This window comes from Eremomyces bilateralis, assembly GCF_010015585.1.
Source record: "Eremomyces bilateralis CBS 781.70 unplaced genomic scaffold P152scaffold_2, whole genome shotgun sequence".
Taxonomy (NCBI): Eukaryota; Fungi; Ascomycota; class Dothideomycetes; order Eremomycetales; family Eremomycetaceae; genus Eremomyces; species Eremomyces bilateralis.
Window position 1 is genome coordinate 1,288,037 of NW_022985068.1, and position 22,072 is coordinate 1,310,108.

Here is a 22,072-nt window from a genome sequence, read left to right on the forward strand (position 1 = left end):
ATGAGATTCTACTTGTGGAGCCATTAACTGCCATTGACTTGATATCCAAACTTCAACCTTCTCAACTGCCAACGTCAACAGCCTGCAACTTTGTCGTTTCTTTCGCTTCTTTCCACAAACTTCATACGCACCTTTTCTCCTCTTCTCGGATACAGTACAAATCTTCAACTCCCGACGTTGATAGAAACCCTGTCCTCCAAACGAGACATGCGGCGCTTCCCCCGTCAACCGTCGATATAAACGTCATCATCCTTCCACCCCATCCTCGTCCCGCCGTCGCAAACCCCGATGCGCTCCACGCTCCACCGTCTCTCGCAGCATGTCTCACCGCATCGAACCCCCTTCGCCATCGCCACCCTAATCGTCCTCTCCGCCTTTTCTGCCCTCGCGACGCCGACTCGCCATTCGCTCTTCATCTCCGCCCTCTCCTGGGCCCTGGTGTGCGCAGTATACATCTCGCAGGCGGGACTGGGGTGGCGGTCGCAGGATGGCGGTGGAAAGAGCCGGAGGTTCGCGGGAGTGGCCGGGGGTTTGTTTGCGTTGTCGGGCGTATGTGAAGCGACGTCAAGGGATGCGGAGGCTTTGTGGTGGACGAAGGTCGGTATCTCGTCGGCTCTACCGGTAGCGATACAATACTGACGGGCCGTTAGTCTCTCCTCCCCATGATTGTATATTTGGCCTACGCGCTGGACATCAAACTGGACGCTTCCCTGGCCCATGTCGATACCGGATCCAAACCAGATGGAAATATTTCGAGGACCCCTCCAGCGCTGCTGATCACCGCGACGGTTTCCGCTCTCATCGCACTGAGCGGTCGGTATACTCTCCCTTCGTCCACGGCACTGGGTTTGTGCGGCGCGTTGCTGCAAGGATGTTCATTCGTCTTGCTGGATATGGCGATCAAGAGTGCGGATATCGATTTCTATGACATGGGTGGATTCGTCATGGCGAATGGGTCCCGTCGAGCTCTGAATGCAGGCAAAGAAGGCATTTCATACAAAGGAGTCTGCCGCGATGTTGCCGGGGCGATCGCATTCATTTCTGCGCTCGCGGCCGCATCGTTTGAAAGTTTTCGGCTGGACAACGGAGTGAGCGTGTTGCGGTATTGGAAGTTCGGCTGGCGTTTATCAGAAGCGCATGAGAACTGGGACACGAGATCGGTTCCCTTTCTCGTGTTGACAGATGTTGTCCGGAATCTTCTGGTTCTATATATGGTACGTATATGTCGTTTTGGTCCTGTTCGCGACATTCATGTGTCGTGGTTTGTCTCTTTCTGTCTTTGACTTTCTTCTTTCTTCTATTTCTTTCTACGACCCGATCCCCATCCATTTAGTCATACGTAGGACATATGCACTATTACAACCATGGCACATCTCTATCGAGGGTCACCCGTTATCCTCCTAGATTGGGAATCCCATACTGACATCCCCCCTCAGGTCCAAAGACGCGGTCCCCTATCGTTGAGCTTCTATGTCTTGTTTGCGATTGTTGTCGCATTCTTGCTCACAGGAATTACTCTCACCAGCGGTTGGTTTGCAGTCCTGTTCTCATTCACATCAATGCTCTTTTTCAAAGAGCCTCATCCGATGATGCCGTCGGTCGCCATGCCACCACACATGCGGAGCATCAAACGAGCGGTGATCCTTGTGTCCATCATTTCATTCGTGTTCTGGACAGTAAGATTTTTGCCGGACTCTCCTCACCCGGCCTACACGGGCCTGGGCCTATTTGGCCCTCCCGCTGAAATGGCACCCAGGGAGCTCGGATCAATGACCACACATCCCATCGAGCAATTAATGGACGATGCACAGGACCAGTTCCAGGCAATTCTGGTGGGACAGTCAGAAACGCTTGAACAAGTAGTCGCAGAGTACCGGAGAAGATACAAAATGCACCCCCCTCCTAATTTCGACCGTTGGTATGAATTTGCGAAGCGACACGATGTTCAATTGGTGGACGAGTTCGACAACATATACGACGCACTCCTTCCGTTCTGGGCCCTTCCACCGTCCGTTATCCGGAACCGAACGGCCGAGGCCCTTGGCTACGAGGGGAACGCTCTAATCCACGTGGCGATCCGTAAGGGATACGTAGTGAAGATCACAGGCGGTGAAGCTTGGTTTCGAGGGGCACTGTTGGGCATGTTAAAGGATATCGTCGAGTTCGTTCCCGACATGGACTTGGCGTTGAACATCCACGACGAACCACGCGTGATCATCGCGCACGACGAACTCAGCCAGATGGTCGAGTTCGCGAAGTCGAAAGCTATCCCGCAAGCCTTCCAGACCAAAGAACCGGTCAAGAGGTTTTCTCCGCGTCCCGCCAACCTGGGCGACGGTCGACGGATCAAGCCCGTCACGACCAGCCGCTTCAACCACTTCGCGCACCAAGACACCTGGACGCACAGCCGACTCTCCTGTCCGCCCGACAGCCCCGCACGCTCCTTCCACGAGACCACCGACAACCTCACCGCCTGGGCCGTCACCCCCCTCGGCTTAATCTATAACCACACGGCATTCAGCGACATCTGTAACTCCCCCTCTTTCGCCTCCACGCACGGCTTCTTCCAGCGCCCCAACGCCTTCAACCTCATCATGGACCTCGTCCCCATCTTCTCCCAGTCCAAGGTCTCCTCCTTCAGCGATATCGTCTACCCCTCCCCCTGGTACTGGGCCGACCACACCCCCTACAACCCCGCCGCCGACATCCCCTGGGCCCAGAAAAACCACACCCTCTACTGGCGCGGCTCCTCCACCGGCGGCTTCTCCCGCGACGGCGGCTGGCGCCGCCAACACCGCCAACGTCTCGTCCGCATCCTCAACGCCCCCTCCAACGCCACCGTCCTCCTTTCCCAACCTCAACCACCTCCTTACACCAGCCACCCCGACATCTTCCGTCCCACTAACCTCCCCCCCACCGACATCGCCCCCCACATCAACGTCCACTTCACCGGCCTCGGCCAATGCGACGCGGGCGACTGCGCGGCACAGCGCGAGTTCTTCCACATCGACCCGCCCGCGCGGTTCGAGGAGGCATACCACGCGCGCCACCTGCTCGACATGGACGGCAACGCGTTCAGCGGGCGGTTCTACGCGTTCCTGCGCTCGCACAGCGCGGTGCTGAAGATGGCGGTGTTTCGGGAGTGGCACGACGTGTGGGTGCGGCCGTGGGTGCATTTCGTGCCGGTGAGTTTGCGGGGGGGAGAGGTGATGGAGGTGGTGCGGTGGATGAGGGGGGAGGATGGGAAAATGAGAGAGATGGCGGAGGAAGGGCGGGAGTGGGCGGGGAAGGCGCTTAGGAGGAGGGATATGGAGGCGTGGTTGTTGAGATTGTTGTTGGAGTATGGGCGGTTGGTGGATGAGGAGCGGGGGAGGATTGGGTTTAGTTTGTAGACGGGTATTGGCGTTGGGGTTGGGATTGCCTTAGAGAAGGTATTGATGAATCGGCGCGGTCATGCTTGGGTTGACCGCAGCTTGTATATTAACACCAACACAGAACACTGCCGATAGCACTTTTCATGAGTCAAAAGCAAAAGCAATATGAAGACCAAAATTCGTTCACGTGAGTGATACATAATTTACTTTATCGTGACCGACAGACAGTGAGCGACCAATGCGCCTCCACTGCCATGCGTGCGCTATCAACATCAAACAAACCCGACGATTGAATCTCGTATCGGTGTCCGGTCCCAGAACATAGAAGAGTGCGTCCAGTTCGTTCATAATTCTCCCCAAGGGGCGCGCGTGCGTGTACAACCGCACTTCTCCCTCCCGTCATTCATCAGGCGATCAACCGCCCCCCTTGACCTTCACGCTCAAACAAGATGGATTTATACACAACGTCAAACATCCCTCCACTCTCATCCCCCCGGCGTACCACCCCTCACCGCCTTCACCCCCACCCCCACCCCATCCCTCCGAATCCGCTCCACCAAACTCAACCCCCTCCCGCCCCCCTTAAACCGCGAATGTCCCTGCACGAACCGCCCCCCAATACCCTCCGCCCCATCGCCCAGCAACATCCTTTTCTCCCGCTTCCCCACCCGCAGATCCCGCCACTCCGGCCGCCGATCCAGCTCTGCGAGGAGCGGCGCGAGCGGCACCCAGGAAAGGAGGTCGCGTGAGCCCATGGCACGGAAAGCGTGTGTGGTGGCGGCGATGCGGGCGCGTTCGGCGGAGAGGGTCGAGGTCGGGGAGGAGGCGTCGGTGTGCGTGGTGGTGGAGAGGGTGTGGATCGGGTAGCCGAGGAGCCAGGTGTCGATGTGGGCGGGAGTGACGGGCCGGGTTTCCCAGCGGAGATCGCGGAGCGCGGGTTTGGTGTCGTCGTTGGTGTCCCCGTTGGTGTCCCCGTTGGTGTCTCCCTTGGTGTCTCCGTTGGTTTCTCCGTTGGTGACTCCTTTGGTAGTCGTAGACGTCCGAACCGCCGCAGCGCCCGTCCTCGTCCCATTGACCTGCACCGGCTCCTCCTCCGCCCAATTCTCCACCGCCCCCACATCCAACTCCGGCAGCCCCAACAACCCTACTACCTGCCAATTCATCACCCACCGCTCCTCCCGCCGCTCCGTCGCCACCCCCGCGTCGATCTCCCGCAACGGCACTGTGTAGATCGGCAGGAACTGATCTGCCACCCCCAGCTCCGCCATCGTGCTGCGCACTGGCCGCTGCCGCCCGTGCCGCATCGCGTGCGCGATCGACGTCGGGAGGGACGCGAGGAGCGCCGCCCGCTCCGCGACGCGGCGCGCCGCTTCTTCGGCTTCGGCAGCGCGCTGGGCGGCCAATGCGGCGGCGGCGGCGGCGGCTTCCTCGGCTTGGCGGCGGCGTTCGCGCTCGGCAGCCGCCTCGGCCTCCTGGCGCTGGCGCTCCTGCTCGGCGAGGTATTCGGCTTCTTGGCGCTGGCGTTCCGCTTCGGCGGCTTCGGCTTCCTTGCGCTGGCGATCGAGACGCTCCTGCTCGACGCGGCGGGCTTCTTTCTCTTTCTCCTGGGCTTCGCGGACGAGACGATCGTGCTCTTCCTGCGCTTTGCGTTCTTTCTCCTTTTCGGCCTGCTTCTCCCTCTCCTTCTCTGCTTTCGCGGCGGCGTCGTCGCTGTCGTCGTCGGGTTTCGGGTCTTTCGGCGAGCGGGGTTTGTCTGTGTGTTTGCCCTTGGCTCTCTCGTCCTTTTCTCTCTGCTCAGCGGATTTTGATGACAGCTCGCGATCCCGCTCGCGGTGCTTCTTCTTCTCATCTTTTCTGTCTCGTGCGGGCGATGCCGATCGTCTCCGGGTCGACGCGGGCGAGGAGGTGCGCACGCTGTCGTCGCCGTGCGACAGCGCTCGTTCCTTCTTCACCGTTACTTTGAGGGATCCTCCCCGCTCGCGACGTCGTTCCTTGGCTTCCTTCAACCTTTCCCGGTCGGACTTCTCCGTCTTCGCCCCGCTCGCTGATCGCTGTTTGAGTTTCATGTGCGCTTTCGAATCCCCGCTCTCGTCGTCGTCATCATCTTCCACGACGCGTCGACGACGTCCCGGTAAGCTGTCGCGAGGTGATGGGAGGTCCCTTCCGAGCGTCGAGGGGCCGGTTTTGAGTTTGACGATGTTGCGATGCGGTTCGTCGGTGGAACGGATCCGGTGCTTCTCCGACTTCTCGCCCGACAAGGACGAAGACGGATGCTTCTCCGGTTTTCGTTGCCTGGTGATGAGAAGCGGAGACGACTGCTCGTGAGTGGTTCGCGCAATCTTGGTTCTCCTCGGACTCTCAGGGGAGGATGACTGCTGCACACGTTTCTTGCCCTTGGATGGCGCCGCGTCGTCCCGTGCGGAACGAGAGCCTTTGTATTGTTCGTACCTCTCCTTCAACAATTCCACCTCCAGCGCCCATTTCGGTCCGCGCCGTTCCTCGGCCACCTCCCAGTATGTCTTCCCGGCCTTGGTGCGACGCGTCGGGTCGAATCCGTCCTGATCCAACAGCAAGCGCAAGATGTCGACGTTTCCTCGGCCGATGGCGGTCAACATGGGGGTGTCCGAATGCGTGGCGGGGTCCGGGTCCTTCTGTTTGAGGGACAACACGGCCAGGATGAGGTTCAGCACAGTTTCATGTCCGCCTCGCGCCGCAGCGACTGCACACGATGTGTCCGGGTTGACGGAGTTCATAATCTGGTTCACGGCGACGGCGTCTCCGCGACCGGCATATTTTTTCAGGTTCTCGGGGTTGGATTGAATGTATAGGAGGTCATGTCGTTTCGTGGGATCCTCGAGTGACACGGGTAACGGCGCACGAGTCGAACTGTCGGTGTCTTCGTCAACGGCGTGGTCTCGTAACGCTTTATCGAGGATGGCCTTGATCGCATCGTAGTCTTCGATGTCGTCTTTGTTGTCTTCGAGGAAATCCATCGCGCGCTGGCCATTGGAGTTGGAATGATGCGGATTCACTCCGTGTTTGAGGAGGATGCGCACCACATCCAGTTCACCGTTCGTTACGGCATCGATGAGTGGGGTGTCGCCTTGGTCGTCCTGGACGTCGGGACGACAGCCCTGCTTGATGAGATATGCGACAACGCCAGCGTGACCTTTCAATGACGCCTTTTGCAGCGGTGCGATGCCCGCGTAATCAGGTTGGTTCAACTCGTCCGGCGATTGTTCATAGGCCTGCTTGACCGCCTCGAGATCGCCCTTTTCAGCGGCCTTCCCTAGCTTTGTGGTGCCGTATCGATCGACGTTCTTCTTGACGTGTGGGGCGGTGGTGCGCGCTGGCGAAGTGAGCGAGCGCTCTTGGGTGGATCGCTTGTAACGCATCTTCGGAACATCCTGCAGGACTGGAACGGGTCGTGGAGATGTCTCGGATCGTTCGGAACGAGAATCGGGACTAGAATGCTTGTGATTTCTATCGCTAGAATATGTTCCTGCGGTAGAAATGGCGTCCGAATGTCGTTTTTTGGGGAGAGTTGCGGACTGCACAGTTGAATGAGTAGAAGTAGAACGACGATGAGGTCGTGGATTCGGTTGTGTTGTTGCTGCGGTTGTTGTCGTCGTGGGAGTCGATGTTGGTGTTGAAGATATGGCAGTTGTGGACGTTGTCGCATTTGTCGTTGCATTTGTTGCTGTTGCTGTTGCCGAGCTGGTGCCAGGTGATGATGCATGCACATCTGTGCGAGAATGGCTGCTAGCCCGCGGCGATGACGATTTCCTGTCCTCATGGTGCTTTTCACGGTCGGATTTCACCTTTCGCGACGGCGGTTCCAGTCCTTTCAGATGGTGCTCGTCTCGAATCTTCCGCTTCTTCGACTCCGACTGGCCTGATACCGACCTGCGTACATTGGTCGTGGCGGCGACGTCGCTCCCCGCAACCGATGTCATGGACGCTCGTCGCGACCAGGTATTTCGATCCGATTCCAATTCATCGCTCATGCTGCGTGCAGAAGGGCTCCCGGCACGCTTCGATGTGCCATTCGGTCCGTTCGGACCATTTTCCCGGTGAACGGATCGCGATCCATTCGCTTTGGGTGCTTCTGATTTGGCGCGTTCTTTGTCGGGTCGTCCCTTCTCCTTGTCCACGTCGCCATGACGCTGGTGTGATTTCGAGCGCGGTGAGACGGGATCCGTCGTCCGATCCACGTTCGGTCCCGCCATCCTCTTTTCCTTCTTTACCGGCGCGTCCTTGGATCGAGAACGACGGTGGATGGGCGTTGACTCATCGGAAGCGACGCCAGCGTCTGATAGGATGACGGTCTCGCTCTCCGAGTCATTCTCGGCATTGCGAGCGTCAACGCCGTTCGACTGCTTCTTCGCGCTGGAGGGCTGCGGTGGCGATGGCACGGCTGGCGAGGGGGTTCGAGACGAGCGACCGTTGGCGACGGGATTGGGGGTTGGTCGCGATGGGCTGGGCGAACGAGGGGTGGAGTGCTGTTCCGACACAGGGTCGTCCGGACGGGTGGCGGTGGTATCCTTTCGAGGATGAAGGTCCGAGTCGGGGTTTGCGACACGGCTCATTACGAGGTCGCGAGTGGGAGAGAGAATGGACGGTGCCTCATTGCTGGTGTTTCGAGGTGGGATGACTAGGCACCGACAAGAGTGGACAGCACACGACACGACAGGATGCAGTCGGTGCAGGAGGGGACGGAAAATCGAAGGGGAGGATGCAATATCGGGAAGACTTTTTCCGAGTTGGCAGCTGTGAGGATGGAACGGTACGGAGGATAGAAAAGGGAGAATTGGATGGTACGGCCAACCGAATTGGAGGAGCGCAAGAAAAGTTGACGATGGGAGAAGGATTGAAGGGAAGGTTGAATAGAATAGCGCCAGCCCACAACGAGCAGGTGATTTGGACTCTTTGGAGGCTGACAATGCTTGGGTCGGAGTGGGAATTGGGACCTTTAGAGTTTAGTCCTGGGAGGTTAGTCACCGAATTAGCCACAGGGGCAGGCTAAGGCGTTAACCAAGAACAAGTTAGGGGGCGGACGGGGGGGGAGGGGGGAAGGGGGAGGGGGAGGCCGGGAGGGGGCAGATGGCGGCGAAGTTAGCGGGTCATGGCGACGGCGGAGATTTGCGACCGTGGAATCGTTGACTGTATGAAACATCCAATCAGATGCATGGAACCCGACTTGGTAGATCTTTCCGCGATTCAGTATTCAGTACTGCAGTAAGACACGAACTAGTTAGCTAAGGCGGGATTAAATTAGTCTTGAATCCTGGTATGCAGTGCATATTGACACCTCCCACGTGACCTTTAATTTCAACATTGTCTCAACGTCTCAACGGCGGCCAACCGGAAAGTGAAAAGGCGATGCAGAATTGCAGATAAGACCGGAATTCCTGTCATTTCCTCATTTGCCTAAAGAATTTCCGTCGTGAAGGAACCCTAAACATGATTTTGTAATCCCACATGAGTCCAGTACCATATATTTGTTGCGACTACCCACAGTACTTGCAATAATGACATCCCCAGCCACACAGCTCCCTCGACTCTGAACAGTCATCCCCTTCAGCCGCCCATTCAACGCCAGAGCTTCCTCGGATGGGAGAGCCAAATCCGTCCCACCAACTGAGTTGAGGGCCCGAGTTGCGTGGCATGTGACCGGATTCCATCATTCATCCTGACGAAGATCGCCCGAATCGTGGGTGATCGACGTTTAGGGTTCCAGCATGGCAGACGGACAGAACTGTAGAAACGCCACCGTCGAGACGTCGACCATTGAATTATCGATCGTGGATTTCTTGGTTTCGTACTTTACTCTTTAGTCCCCTGGACCGCAACAGCAGCCAACAGGGAACTGGTTGGTACTTAGACCTTAGGACGGAGTACTGGACATTGGTGAACGGCTTGTTTACATCCCGCTCACCGGTAGCTCACCGGCTGCGTTAGGACCGACGCGATCGACAGTAGACATCCATGCATCTTGTGAAGTGCGTCTATGTCCAGACTTCATGAGTGACTTCTGAACCTTCAAGCTGCTGGCTTCCGAACTGACGCCCAACGCAGCTGCCATATCACTCGCTTTCAGAACAGAGAATCCTGTCCAATATGCGACATAGGGACGACGAGAGGACACCCTCGAATGAATTGACATAACAGAAACACAGGACAACGAGCATCGACGGATGTCGCCCGAATGAGTTGCAGAACCAGAATCAGAAAAGGTTCATAGCCACATACAAAGTGTCGACATGATGGAAGAACTTCACCAATATATTGATCCGTTCATTGGGATCCTCAAAAGGACTCTCGAATCAATCGACATTCCGAGCGCCATCCAGGCGTACTACATCTACACCTCCCTCGCCGTAAGCCCAACCAACTTCTTCAATCCACCCAACACTAACCGTTTCCTCTCCAGATCCTCATCGCAGCCAACATCCCCGCCCTACAAACCCGCTTCTTCGACTACGGCGCCCGCGCCTCCTCCCATAATCCCACCCACCACGCTTCTCGAAACCCCATAACTCACCTCCTCGACCTCCTCGCCACCTTCTCCGTCCCTCACGCCTATTTCACCCACTTCTATCTCCTCTCCACCCTCTCCTCCCTCCTCTGGCTCTTCCAATTCCTCCACCCCACCGCTCCCCTCCTCTTCATCCAATCCCACTCCTCCCCCTCCCTTTCCTACCCTCTCCCCCCCGTCCCGCTCCTCGGCTCCCTTCTCCTCCTCCTCCAAGGCCTCCGCCGCCTCGCAGAATGCCTCACCTGGCCCGCCTCCCGCACCTCGCGCATGTGGTTCGCCCACTGGGTGGTCGGCCTGCTATTCTACGCGACCATGGGCGTCGCCGTGTGGGTGCGGGAGCTCGACGCTCTCGCTCAGGGGTTCCCGCAGACATATCTCAACAACCTCCTACGCGGTGAGCTGGACGTCCGCGCACTGCGAGCGACCGCCGTGGCGCACCCGACCCGCGTCGTCGTCCCGCTCATCGTGTTTCTTGGAGCGAGCGTCGCGCAACATCTCGCACATCGGCATCTTGCGGGGCTGCGGCGCTCGTCCTTGTCGGTCGGGGTCACTGAGTCGTCGTACCCCGAACCGGCCTCAGTCCCCAAATCGGCCTCACACTCCTCCCCTCCCCGTCCCACCTACCGTCTCCCCACCCACCCCCTCTTCACCCACACCCTCACGCCGCACTATCTGTCCGAAGTGCTGATCTACCTCTGCCTGGCGCGCATCACCGCGCGCGACGGGGAGGTTGTCAATCCGGTTGTGATGGCCGGGGCAGGGTTCGTCGCGGTCAATTTGGGGGTGACGGCGGGGCGGACGGGGCGGTGGTATCGGGAGCGGTTTGGGGAGAGGGTGAAAGGGAGGGCGAGGATGGTGCCGGGGGTTTGGTGAGGGGATGCTGGTGATGTTGTGGAACTTTGGAGGAAGTCGAGGGATTTGGATGGGGGTTAGGTGATGAGCGATGATGGCCATGTTGTTTGGCGACTCCCGTTTTCGGCAGTTGTGATCGATTGCTTCTGGTGGGATGATGTTCCTTCCATGTCATGGGAATCGATGAATTTGGAGACTGGCACGAGAAAATAATCTTTCGAATTCGTCGGGGAAGCGTCCAGAGAGTATCACTGTACGGATATAGATAAAGGAGAAAGCTCGCAAGAGACATGGAAAAATTTGATTGGGACGAGAACCGAAGGAAGCGAGCCATAGCGACGATGATCCGATTGTATAGTGAGGCATGACGAGGACAGAGGAGGATCACGTCTTTTCCGTGCCCTTTGTCCACGATATTTACTGTTTCATGGACGATGGTAACAGGCCAGATCACGGCTATAGATGGAGCTGAATGTTCGCAAGAGAAGGAAGTTCTTGGGTTCGGAACAGAGACAATCCAGTCACGACCGAGGGGGGGCATTTGGTTAAATTACCTCTATCCACGGCGATCACTATTATCACGGGCGACGACGTTCCATATCACAGGCATCCCATGAAGTCAAGAGTCTCAAGATGAAAAAAATTGATTGCATAAAATAACGACCGGCCCTATGCGGTCGATTGCCGCGGATCGCTAAGAAAAGAGGTCATGAGATCATCAATACTTACCTTTACCTTTTGGTCTTGGAGAATCCCCCTCCGTCTTCCTGGGCTATCATTGCCCATAACCTGGAATACCTTCTAAGTAGCCCACCAGCCTCAAGTAGTCCTCAATACCGAGGGTCTCGTTCTATTTTCTTTCGGCCAGGTATGACGGGAGGCTCATTCCCCATTGCCCGGCGTGGAGGCCTGGCGCTGCTCTATCATGTTGCGATGCCTGGTCCCCAAGCTGCTGTGCAACCCTCACAGCCTCTCCCACCAAAAATCCCAATCGCTCACCGTACCATACGATTTCCCGAGTTATGCCCCGCGCCTGTTACTAGGTCAGAGACCGCGCTGTATCACGCCTTCCGTATCAGCGCCGTATTCGCGAGCGTCTGGTGGATCTGGATTAGGATGGTGTTGATCTCGGTGCGGAGTCCGAAGAGCCCCTGGTGGTTCTGGACGGCACCCCTCATGGACGGGGTGAACGTCTCGATCAGGATGTCCTAGGCGCGGCGCGTCAAAGGCGGATGTTTCTAGTCCCGAACGTGAATGGGCACCAGGCAGTGGTATCGCACCCCCAATCTCGTATATTCGCGCTCCATAGTCTCGACTACGGTGGGGACCTCCTTGAGCTACTTCTACATATGTTGCTGCATGACCTGGAATAAGTGCTCGGTGAAATTAGGAAGGTCCTTACACGCCTGGCAGATTTCCTCCTGGTGTTCCGGGATGATGTGAGGGCAGGTTAACGGTTGCTCTGCGCTCTCATTTTGGCATTGGTAAGAGCACGGGCGAGCACGCCGTTGGCCTGGGCGGTTTGGGTCCGGCTCGGTACATCCCACGTTGATAGGCTGAATATCCCACACGTTGTGTTCGCAGAGGTAGACTCTCTGAACGAATCGACACATTTGAAAGAGTGGACGGTTCGGATCGGGTATGATATCAAGTTTCGATGCTGCGGACTGGTTTTCTCGTGGGATGAGTCTTCGTAGGTGTCAGAAGTCCTACTTCTTGGTTAGCTGTGTCGTGGAAGCAATAAATACCTGGTTATTGTGTATCGTGATCTCAAACGGTGCCCTTCTCCGAAGCCTTCGCTGTGACTTGTATTGGTCTCCGTTGAAAGATGAAGGGGGAGTGGGACGAGGTGCGGATCGGCATTATTTATGTAACCGCCTTCGAAACCAAAGGATGAAAGGGCTTTGCTGGCGATATTGTCCATTGTGAGCAAAACAATTGGATTGATGAACCGGGTCCGGAAATAGATCCTTTGTCCTGAGGTTATGTTTAGATACAGGGTTGAAAGAAGTGGCGGCGGAAATAGGACAATGCAACAAAGTATCAGTAGCAATATTAATTGCTAAATGGGGTAGTTATCTCTTATCGAATCACTATCAACTGCCTTCATCTTACAAGTTTGCGCATAAATCTTCTCACAACTGACCGACGTCCGCTCTTTGCACCTTTCCCATCTACCACCTCAGCCACTTCCTCTGTCCCGCTCATGTCCGCGAGCTCTTCTATCAAAAAGTTAGTTGATGTTATTCTAGACTGATGATTAGAGAGTACCTTTCGAAAGATCAAGGGAGAACAGTCGATCCTCAAACTGCTGACATTGATCACAGGATGGCCCAAGAAGAACCTGGAAGCCAGTAAGAGCACGTGTGTACATGGTTTTAGCCTTATGTACCTCCCCTTTGGTTGCAAAGATATCGCCGAGATTTGATATAGTGTTGAGGGCCGGTCGGTATCTCGGAAGGGTCTCAGAGTCCAGTGCCTCCTCGTATCCTTGCAGCGCTCGTATATACATCTCTTCTGCCTCCTTCAGTTTCCCTTGGTTGGCGTAGAGTGTGCCCAGGCAGTTGACCGTGCCGAGCGTCGATGTGTGCTTCGGTCCAAGTATCTCCTCGTATCCTTGCAGCGCTCGCATGTACATCTCTTATGCCTCCTTCAGTTTCCCTTGGTCAGAGTAGAGGAGACCCAGGTTGTGAACCGTGTCGAGCGTCGAAGTGTGATTCGGTCCAAGTGCCTCCTCCTTTCCTTGCAGCGCTCGCATGTACATCTCTTCTGCCTCCTTCAGTTTCCCTTGGTCAGAGTAGAGGAGACCCAGGTTGTTGACCGTGTCGAGCGTTGTCGGATGCTTCGGTCCAAGTGCCTCCTCCTTTCCTTGCAGCGCTCGCATGTACATCTCTTCTGCCTCCTTTAGTTTCCCTTGGTCTTTGTAGAGGTCGCCCAGGTTGTGTAATGCCCACTCCATCCCGCCATTTGCGCCTTTCAGTATCGATGAACAACCAGCCGCATGCGCCAGAAGCCGTCGCTGCGTAATCCACCACCGATCACTTAAAGTTCCAGGAACATGTAACCCAATACATTTCAGCGCGAGTCTCACCATCTCCTTACTCCCGTCTGAATTTAGAACATGCCGAGTGCACGAGTGTACACAGCTGTGCATACTGTACCCTTGAGATTCTACCATCTCCTGCGAAGTCGAGTTTGCTTCTACAAGCCTGTAGCTACATAATACCCTAACTGCATCGTCGAAATTTACTCGGTCTTCGGTAAGTTCGCGAACCCACTCCAGATCATCTAAATCGCCATGGCAAAGAAGTTCGAACCAGAGGTCCTGATTGTCGAAGTACGCCCACAGTTGTAGGAGCTGGGCCGAAAGTCGGTTCTGTTCTTGAACATGAAGGAGATGTCCCATGTAGAGTAGAGTGTTCGATCTTCGTATGAGCTGAGCTCCGGACTTCTCTTTTGCAGTTTTAACCATGATTCCTGATATAGACGAAGATACTCCGCCAAACTAGTTGTCACTTGTTCAAGATATGCCCCAGCTGTTGCAAGTGCAAGAGGGAGTCCGTCTAACTCGTTTACAAGCTTGACTGCGTCGGGATCTGTCGGTCCAGTTAGAATAATTCCTATAATTTAAGATATTTCCTACCTCTCATCAGGCCTTCGCGTCTTGATGTATCCGATAGTATTTCAAGACAATCCTGCATGTTCTCCAGCTTTCGGACTGGGATACGATGGCCAATAGTGACCCGAGACGACCGCGTAGTAATAATAACCGATCCTTGATGTGATTCAGGCAGGTACTTCCGGATTTCCAATGTCGCGACATCCGTGTTGCCTGCTACTTTTGGATTGTCGTAGTTGTCATAGACGACCAGCCATCTTGTGTTCTTGGGGAGACTCAACCAACCTTTGACAGCCTCTACCACCTCCCCCAAGCTCCCTTTCAAATCTACACTACTAAGACGTTGAGCAGACGGATGTTCTTGTAGTATCCTCCTAGCTGCATTGCCAAAGCTCTGCCTAAGAGAATCCTCATCTTTGGCGTTAAGCCAGAGCATTGCCGAGTAGCTATCTCGATAATGCTTCGTATATGCAACCGTCAGTTGTGTCTTACCGATTCCTCCCAAACCGTAAAGGACAGCGATGCGACGGCTACCATCGCTACTAAGTGTTTGGTGTATTTTTTTAAGCTGTCTCTCGCGCAACAAAGTGCTCCGTCTCCGAGGCATCAGCGAGACTAAAGCCGGCGGAAAAGTCTTCGAAATGGTCGCCTAGTCCCGTCAACGCTATCCTAGTCCCTATATTCACTGAAGTAATTAGAAAAGAGCTAGGAGGATGCCCTACCCGTCGATGCTTTTTCAATCTCGAAATGGAGCCGCCGGAATGCATTGTCTCCCCCTTTGTCAGGCTCAGTCCCCCGCTGCCACTGCGCTTCAATAGACGCATTCCTTTTGCTTGAGCCGGGAAATGTTCCACTGAATGAGTTTCTTGATGGAATCAAACATCGTTTCTTGTCAAGAAGCAAATGAAACATGATTGGGACGTGGTCGTAGACTGGGAAATGCGGATAAGGCTGGGGAGGGCGGTGCATGGTTGACGCTAGCCTTGTGACAAACTCGCTCTAATACTGAATCACTGAACGCGTGAAGGTTATTCTGGTTCACGTGATGAAATGTGTAAGGCTCCGATTTGGAAAACATTTAATAGAGAGCGGCTGGAACAATACTGCGGAGTACACCGTACCGATCACTAAGAATCGATGCATACGGACTACGGAGTATGGTTTACGCCAAGATCTGCAAGGAGGCTGCGCTCTGAAAGTTCTCGGAGCTGCTAAAACCGGAAGCAAATTTCGATAGTTTCTGTGTGACTGTATCAGTGTATCTTGTTCACGCGAATTGATAAATGACAATATTGCCAGACATTTTGATGGTTTTTGCTATGATTTTGGTGAGGGTGACTTCTATCGGACCAGCAGTTGGGTAGAATTCAGGGGGTGGCTAGATGTACAGTCGTGCACCAGCACCAGCACGATGTAACCATGCCAGCGAGGTATTCGTTGCATGATTGCTACAGCATATGGAAACAGATGAAACAGATGAAACAGATGAAACAGATGAAACAGATGGGCTTCGAGCAATAATGGTTTCGGGATCTTATATTGGCGGATGTGGCAGAGGAGCAAAGCAGCGATAACTGATAACAATACAGTGGTAGTGAAGGCTAGAGATAGCGAGGAAGGTCTCATAACTTACCTGTAGAAATGGTGGAAGGCCATGCCAACGAACGATGCCCCCAAAATCAGTTGCAATCCATATACCCCAATACCCCAATCCAATCAACAGGAAAGTTTGGCTAAGTGACGTAGCGGTTATCACCGCGCGTTTCACTGTCTCTCCGGTCACTCTTGGAAAACCGGAAGTACTGTTGGAAAACTTCGTAAACAGGAGAACAATGAGTCTGGTTGGCCAAACCGCCGGTCTGGGTACGGCATGCGGGTCAAAGTGCCTTCGTAGCTGGTCTATGGTCTCTTTGGTGACCCAGCTTGGGATTGGGAGATTCCCCTATACTTGTATGAGGCTTGTCGATGATTGTTACATACATGAGGGTTTCTCAGGGCACAGCGTGCCCTATATTCTTTGTCTTTTTGATAAATGTTGTATCTTCTTCTAAGACTTTTTTCAATTGGTACCTCCATAAGAACATGAGAGTTCAACTCCGGCTAGGGGCATTATTTTTTTCCTATTATTTCACAGTAACTAGTAGGAAGTAAACTAAAACAGTAAACAGGGTAATAAAGACGCCTCACAATTCATTAACATATATCAATAACATTAGGTCTATAGATTCTTTGGTTCATTCACATCTATTTTGGATATACGCCCTATTATCTAAAAGCCGTGAGTAGATCATTAACTATCAGATCTAGACTTCTATCTAGTCAAACTCTAAGAGCCAGTTATTCTTCTTCCCGTCGCGGTTGGATAGTCACCTTCCGATTCTCCGTATTCTCGCTACTTAATGGCACAGGAAGCGCATCCATCGATTCGTCCCTGCCATGGAACGGCGATTGAAACGGCGAGTTTAATGGCCCATTTCCGGCATGCTCAATGGACTCGGATACCTTGGTCGGATCATTGCTGCTCGATGACTCTCCAATCGAGTCCTCGTCTGTGCTCGTGCTCAATGGAGACTTCAAGACTCCAGCATAGCTTTTCGGGCCCGAGAGCGCTCGGAACGTGGCCGCTGTGGACGGGTTCGTGAATCGATCAAGAGCCGCGAAGACGTGAGGAAACACGACGTCCTGAACATCCGAGCCCCATAGGAAGTCCAAATGTTCGTAATGCGGGACCCGGGTGGCGGTGGTGTGTTTCGGCAATTCCTTCATCATGACCGAAATGTCGACCAAGCTGTCGGTTCCTCCGTATAGCAACACGATTGGAGTCTTGATGTTCCTGGTGGGGAATTTGGCGACCTTGTAGTACTGCGTGGAGTTGCTCAGGGTGAACGGCGACTGGATTTCATCGTCGTACATTTGGAACTTGCCGTTCCGAATGATCTGGAACCAATGCACCACCGACTTGGTGCTGGTGAAGGAATAGAGGTGTGGGTACGCCGCTAGCTTCTGGTGCGTGCTGATGTTCTTCCCGGTCCAGCCGAAGAGGAACTTGAGGGAAATGTCGATGGCGCGGACGAAGATCGGAGGATATAGTAGCGCCTGCCACATGGTGGTCGAGCCCAAAATGGCGCGGCGTCCGAATAAGAGGAACAAGACGTCGGGCGACGCTTTCACGAAGGAATCAACAATTCCCGCGGTAAGCCCCGGGGGAGACATCGCGGGTGCGAGGGCAATGAACACGGATACTTTACCGTTGAGGTCCGGGTGAATCGACAAGGTCGCAAACGCTTGCGCCGTCCCCTGCGAGAATCCGATATATGCGAGCTTTTCATGCCCCGTCGTCTGGAGAATGTAGTTGATGCTGTCGGGGATGTCGAAGAACGCGAATTGATCGATAGAGAACGACCAGAACCGGGGATCGGTTGGGGGGAGGCGGATGTTCTTCTTCGAATACTTGTTTCCGCGGTTGTTCCCTAGCTATAGGCCATTGAGCGCACGTCATGCCGTAGATGAATTCGAGAACTTACCCAAACGTCATATCCCTGCTCCACCAAAAGGAACGGGAGACATCGCTCGCGGTCTGTAAGGCAGATCCACACCTCGCTATTCATAAGGAGGCCGTGATGCAGGTACACGACCTTCTTCCGCACGCTCCCGGGACCGCTATTGACAGCGACATCTTCTTCCCCCCGTTTCCAACCAAGCCTGTGAAGGCCGAGCAGATATCCATCTCCGGTCTGAACGACATGCTCTTCCGCGTAATAGCCAAAATACTCGCAGAGCTCCACGAAGTCCGCGGCCTGGGCGATGGAGTTGACCACAGCCTTCTTTCGATTTCTCGAGCGCAGGCTCTGCTGCGATGATAAGGAATTGAACAATCTCCTCGAGAGCTGGTATCCGAGGGAGATGATCGGTTTCGGGAGGGCGAGAGTGATGATCCGGATGAACCCTTCGAGGGCGACGAGAAGGATAGATATGAGGAGGGATAGATACTCTATGGGGTAGAGACGGCCTATGAACGGTACACGCGCCATTCTATCGGCCGGAAGTCTAGTTGGTCAGCCAATACTCTGAACATTGGGAGATAACAGTAGGATCATGGTTGGCTTACAGATCGTTTGGGACCGCTCAGAGGGTAACCAAGGAATCATGGGTTGATTATGAGTAGGAGCCGTCCAATACAACGCTCTACAAGAAATCGCAAATTAATGGCATCGACATGGAGATTGTATCCTACAGATTCGTAGACAGCGAAGAACAATGAATTATTTATATTGTTCATGAGTAGAACAATAGCATCCCCTGACCAACTCTCAGCAGACCAACGTCATTGGATCGACAAAGGTGGCATGTGAAAGGATGTTACATTACCTGCCTTAGGCAATAAGGCCAATATCCAAACCTTTCGACATGGACATGAACGGGATCTGCCTCCAGCGCAATTTGAGATGGAATCCTACCATTTCACGCCACTCCAATCCTTTCTATCATCACCATCCGACGTCAGTCTACCTGGGAAAAGAAAAAGAGACAGATTTGCTTGGCTCTAGAAGAGTTAGAAAGAGCAAAGTCTGCAATGGCCCAGTAGCGATTGATACATCATGCCGCAATCCTGCACCGACATCCGTCCGTCCCGTGTCCCTCGGACGCAACTCCGCTAACATCACGATAGGCGCTGCCCTCGCCGCCTGCCTGTCCTCCTCCCCCTGCGTCCTCGAAGGCAACAAGCCCGGCGACTGCCTCCGCCCGCCGCTGTGCGACGACCTCCCGACGCAATGCCAGCAGTTGAAGAAGGGCTACGCGCAGTGCAAGCGAGGCATGATCGACATGCGGAAACGGTTCCGAGGAAACAAGCCCGTCGGCTCGGTCGGTGAGGCCAGCGAGGTCGAGGAGGGGAAGATGCTCTACGCGGGCCGGGGGATCGGTGGCGCGACATACGCGTCGGAAGGGAAGACGGGGAGCGGGGAGTCAAGTCAGTCGGGATATGATAAGAGTGGTCGATGACAGGGTGGAGTGAGATGAATACAATGGCGGACATCCGCAGCTATGGAGTCTTTGGAGTATGAGGTCAATTCAAAGCGTGTTTTGGAAACCATCAGGCAATGGATCGCGCCGTAATGACTGCTGGACTTGGATTCCTCCAATATCTCCTCTCCTTCCCTTCCCTTCCACGGTCAAATGTCGAATCCCGCAAATCGGGCATACCCCATGTTTCTTTTCCGCTGAACCTTGTCAATATGAATTGTGCGCCGACGCCACAGCTCCGCGATCTTCTTCTTCTGACTGTCAGACCGTTTGATCCGCTCCGCACGCGTTGTCTCGACCGCCATATCGCTCGCCGTGTCCCATCGCGCTGGGTCTCCCTGCAGCTCGTCCAGTCCATCGTTGCCTGACCTGCACACGAGACTCGATCCTTCGAGCGCGACATGCCCCGCCGATGGAACGAGCCCGTCGAGCCCCCCGTACATGCGGCCTCGCTCAGTTAGGGAGTGTAGTGACATGGCCCGATCCGCTGTGCGAATGATTGTTCGCTCTGACGTGTCACTAGGGGCCCCCGTCGTGCGACAGGTTCCTGGATCCTCGCTCTCGCCTTCATCGCTCGCTGACAATCGCCCCGAGCTGCCATTCTGACCGCCCTCCGACCAAGGAAGCGCCCCGTGCATCATCCAGGAATCCTCGGAGTGGTTCGAGAGGATGACCAGCGCCCGAGCCAGGGACGATTGGGCGGTATACCATGTCTCCGCGAGCGACGTGGATGTGGTCCGCTGGCCTTCCAGAACCCCATGCCCACCGCTCCCAGGAACCGCACCGGTCAGATTCCCATCCGCCCGGATTGCCGCTCGAGCCAGCATGGGGGCCATCGACCTGAGTGGCGACATCACCGTGCAGCTCGAGGCCCGCGCCATAGGACTCCGTTGCGCCGCCCCGTCCAAATAAAGCTCAGGACTTTCAGGTCGGCTAGGTGGACATGCGCCCCTGCCACTGGGGTGGTGGGTTGGCTGCGGGAAAAGCACATCACTTGCGGTTCGGCTGGATGCCGTACATTGCGTTGAGCGGCTGCGTGGACGTGCCCGCGATCGGCGCACTCGGCCTTTCTTGCCGACTTTGCCCTTTGCGGATTCCTTCGACCGTGGTGTCCTGGTTCGACGGTTTCCTGGTGAGTGGTCGTGGATGGGTGGGACTCTTTGCGGAAAGCCCATGGTCAAGGAGGTGCATCGGTGAGCTTCTGGAACCATCCCAACAGCCCCAAACTGTGAATAAGCATACTGGTCGGAGGCCGCGCGTTTCTTGTGCTCGGCTCTCAGCTTTCTCGCCGCCCGGAAACCTGGAATTCTGGATGGTTGACGCTCCCTGGATGCATGATCCGCGATCCCCGAAGGCGGGTCATAATCTAGAAGACCTCCTTTTGCTTGGTCCGCTGTGTTCTGTGCCACTCCAGACGAGACGCTGCGAGTCCAGCTGCGAAAGTCCTCGTCGTACGTTCCGTCCAGTCGGTAGCGATGTCCTGCAGGATTTCTCCTTTTGACGATGACCAAGGTCCTATCCTCGACAGTCTCGCCATCTATCGACACAGCGATTCGAACCGATTCTGCATGAGTGTCGGGAAGTGGATCCCATCCTCGCATCTCTGCAGCGAGCCACGACGGGCGTATCGTCCGGTCAAAGCCCAGCGCGGGTAAGATCTGGTCTAAAGAAAAGATGTCCGGGTCCGCCATGACACTTTCGAACCTCCTATCATCGTTGAGTGGGTCGGGTCGTCTGAGGACTGTGTACCGTATCCGTCTGCAGATGGCATCCAGTGCATCTTTCCACGGCAGACGCTCTCTCCCGCTTTTAGACTCTGCTAAAACCCAGCCATGCCAAGTCTGCACCCAATGCTGTTCTCGATATGGTTTGCTTGCATCCACGGGCCGGGCGATCCGCCACTTGCCCCAATTGCGGAGCTTCAGGGCGCCAACCAGTACTAAGATCAAAACGAAAACCGTCGCAAGAATGGCCACTGCTTCCAACCCCCAATCTTTGATGTCCTGTACCGTACCTTTGCCAATATTGTGTGGAATCACGGGGAACGGAGTGTCTCCGTCTATTGGTGCCATGGTGGGTATGCCTCCCGTTGTGAGACATTTAGGTCCGTGTGATGGTCCGATTCGGGAGCCAGCGCCTCAGTCTTGGATGATCGGCGTAACCAAGTCCATGCTAAAGCCGCCAATACTATAATTCGAAGAATAATGAACAACAATGCATGTCACACCTAACCCGACAGAACGGTCCAAGTGTTGCTCACAGCGCAACGATATCCCAACCTGATCGCTCGAGGTGGTGCAGCATCTTGCTTGCGAGGGCACCTTCCCCGCATTCGATGCTGTCTTGGTCATTAAGAGACGTATTATACGTCGAACACAGCTCAGCCGAAATGCAAATAATGGGAAACTGCATCGGATTTCATGGATGAATATGTAAGTGGTTACCGGCAGCCAACGCAGCCATCGAGGCCGATGTACGTTGCCGTGTCTCCATGCAGATTGTCCCGTCTTCTTCGCCCAGGGATAACCTGGAGACCGGATCCGCCTGCATGACATCGACCCAGACCATCGACCCAACAGTCGGTACACAGCAAGTGAGATGACCGGATTTGCTGTACGGACGTACAGTATGCAATGATCGACGATTGGAGATCCGATCTCTGAGCAA

At 55.0% G+C, this 22,072-nt stretch overlaps 8 protein-coding genes across 8 annotated transcripts; 3 read left to right on the forward strand and 5 right to left on the reverse strand.

Moving 5' to 3' along the window:
- Positions 1 to 62: 62 nt before the first annotated feature.
- P152DRAFT_409367 (uncharacterized protein) lies at positions 63 to 3,383 on the forward strand (the record flags this gene model as incomplete). Its single annotated transcript, XM_033676941.1, has 3 exons — positions 63 to 597; positions 651 to 1,214; positions 1,437 to 3,383. Coding segments are annotated over exons 1-3 (2,820 nt in total), but the record flags the coding sequence as incomplete, so codon positions are not given.
- Positions 3,384 to 6,352: 2,969 nt separating this feature from the next.
- Positions 6,353 to 6,769, reverse strand: P152DRAFT_389755 (ankyrin; the record flags this gene model as incomplete). The annotated part of the gene is made up of 1 exon (XM_033676001.1): positions 6,353 to 6,769. A coding segment is annotated over one exon (417 nt), but the record flags the coding sequence as incomplete, so codon positions are not given.
- A 2,868-nt stretch (positions 6,770 to 9,637) lies between these two features.
- P152DRAFT_446114 (uncharacterized protein) lies at positions 9,638 to 10,785 on the forward strand (the record flags this gene model as incomplete). The annotated part of the gene is made up of 2 exons (XM_033677902.1): positions 9,638 to 9,754; positions 9,808 to 10,785. The coding sequence occupies 2 exons, from the start codon at positions 9,638 to 9,640 to the stop codon at positions 10,783 to 10,785; spliced, it is 1,095 nt and encodes a 364-aa protein (XP_033538093.1).
- A 1,996-nt stretch (positions 10,786 to 12,781) lies between these two features.
- Positions 12,782 to 13,790, reverse strand: P152DRAFT_125308 (uncharacterized protein). The gene is made up of 3 exons (XM_033673728.1): positions 13,622 to 13,790; positions 13,036 to 13,495; positions 12,782 to 12,986 (listed from the first exon to the last, which is right to left on the reverse strand). Exons 2-3 carry the CDS (start codon positions 13,400 to 13,402, stop codon positions 12,871 to 12,873), a joined length of 483 nt encoding a protein of 160 aa, XP_033538094.1. The 5' UTR covers positions 13,403 to 13,495; positions 13,622 to 13,790; the 3' UTR covers positions 12,782 to 12,870.
- A 262-nt stretch (positions 13,791 to 14,052) lies between these two features.
- On the reverse strand, positions 14,053 to 14,819 carry P152DRAFT_446116 (uncharacterized protein; the record flags this gene model as incomplete). The annotated part of the gene is made up of 2 exons (XM_033677903.1): positions 14,053 to 14,360; positions 14,408 to 14,819. 2 exons carry the CDS (start codon positions 14,817 to 14,819, stop codon positions 14,053 to 14,055), a joined length of 720 nt encoding a protein of 239 aa, XP_033538095.1.
- Positions 14,820 to 16,720: 1,901 nt separating this feature from the next.
- On the reverse strand, positions 16,721 to 18,414 carry P152DRAFT_388420 (alpha/beta-hydrolase; the record flags this gene model as incomplete). The annotated part of the gene is made up of 2 exons (XM_033675926.1): positions 16,721 to 17,857; positions 17,908 to 18,414. 2 exons carry the CDS (start codon positions 18,412 to 18,414, stop codon positions 16,721 to 16,723), a joined length of 1,644 nt encoding a protein of 547 aa, XP_033538096.1.
- Positions 18,415 to 18,981: 567 nt separating this feature from the next.
- P152DRAFT_382034 (required for assembly of cytochrome c oxidase-like protein) lies at positions 18,982 to 19,255 on the forward strand (the record flags this gene model as incomplete). Its single annotated transcript, XM_033675748.1, has 2 exons — positions 18,982 to 19,006; positions 19,053 to 19,255. Coding segments are annotated over 2 exons (228 nt in total), but the record flags the coding sequence as incomplete, so codon positions are not given.
- Positions 19,168 to 21,635, reverse strand: P152DRAFT_454730 (uncharacterized protein). The gene has a single exon (XM_033678644.1). The coding sequence runs from the start codon at positions 21,475 to 21,477 to the stop codon at positions 19,555 to 19,557; it is 1,923 nt and encodes a 640-aa protein (XP_033538098.1). The 5' UTR covers positions 21,478 to 21,635; the 3' UTR covers positions 19,168 to 19,554.
- Positions 21,636 to 22,072: the final 437 nt, after the last annotated feature.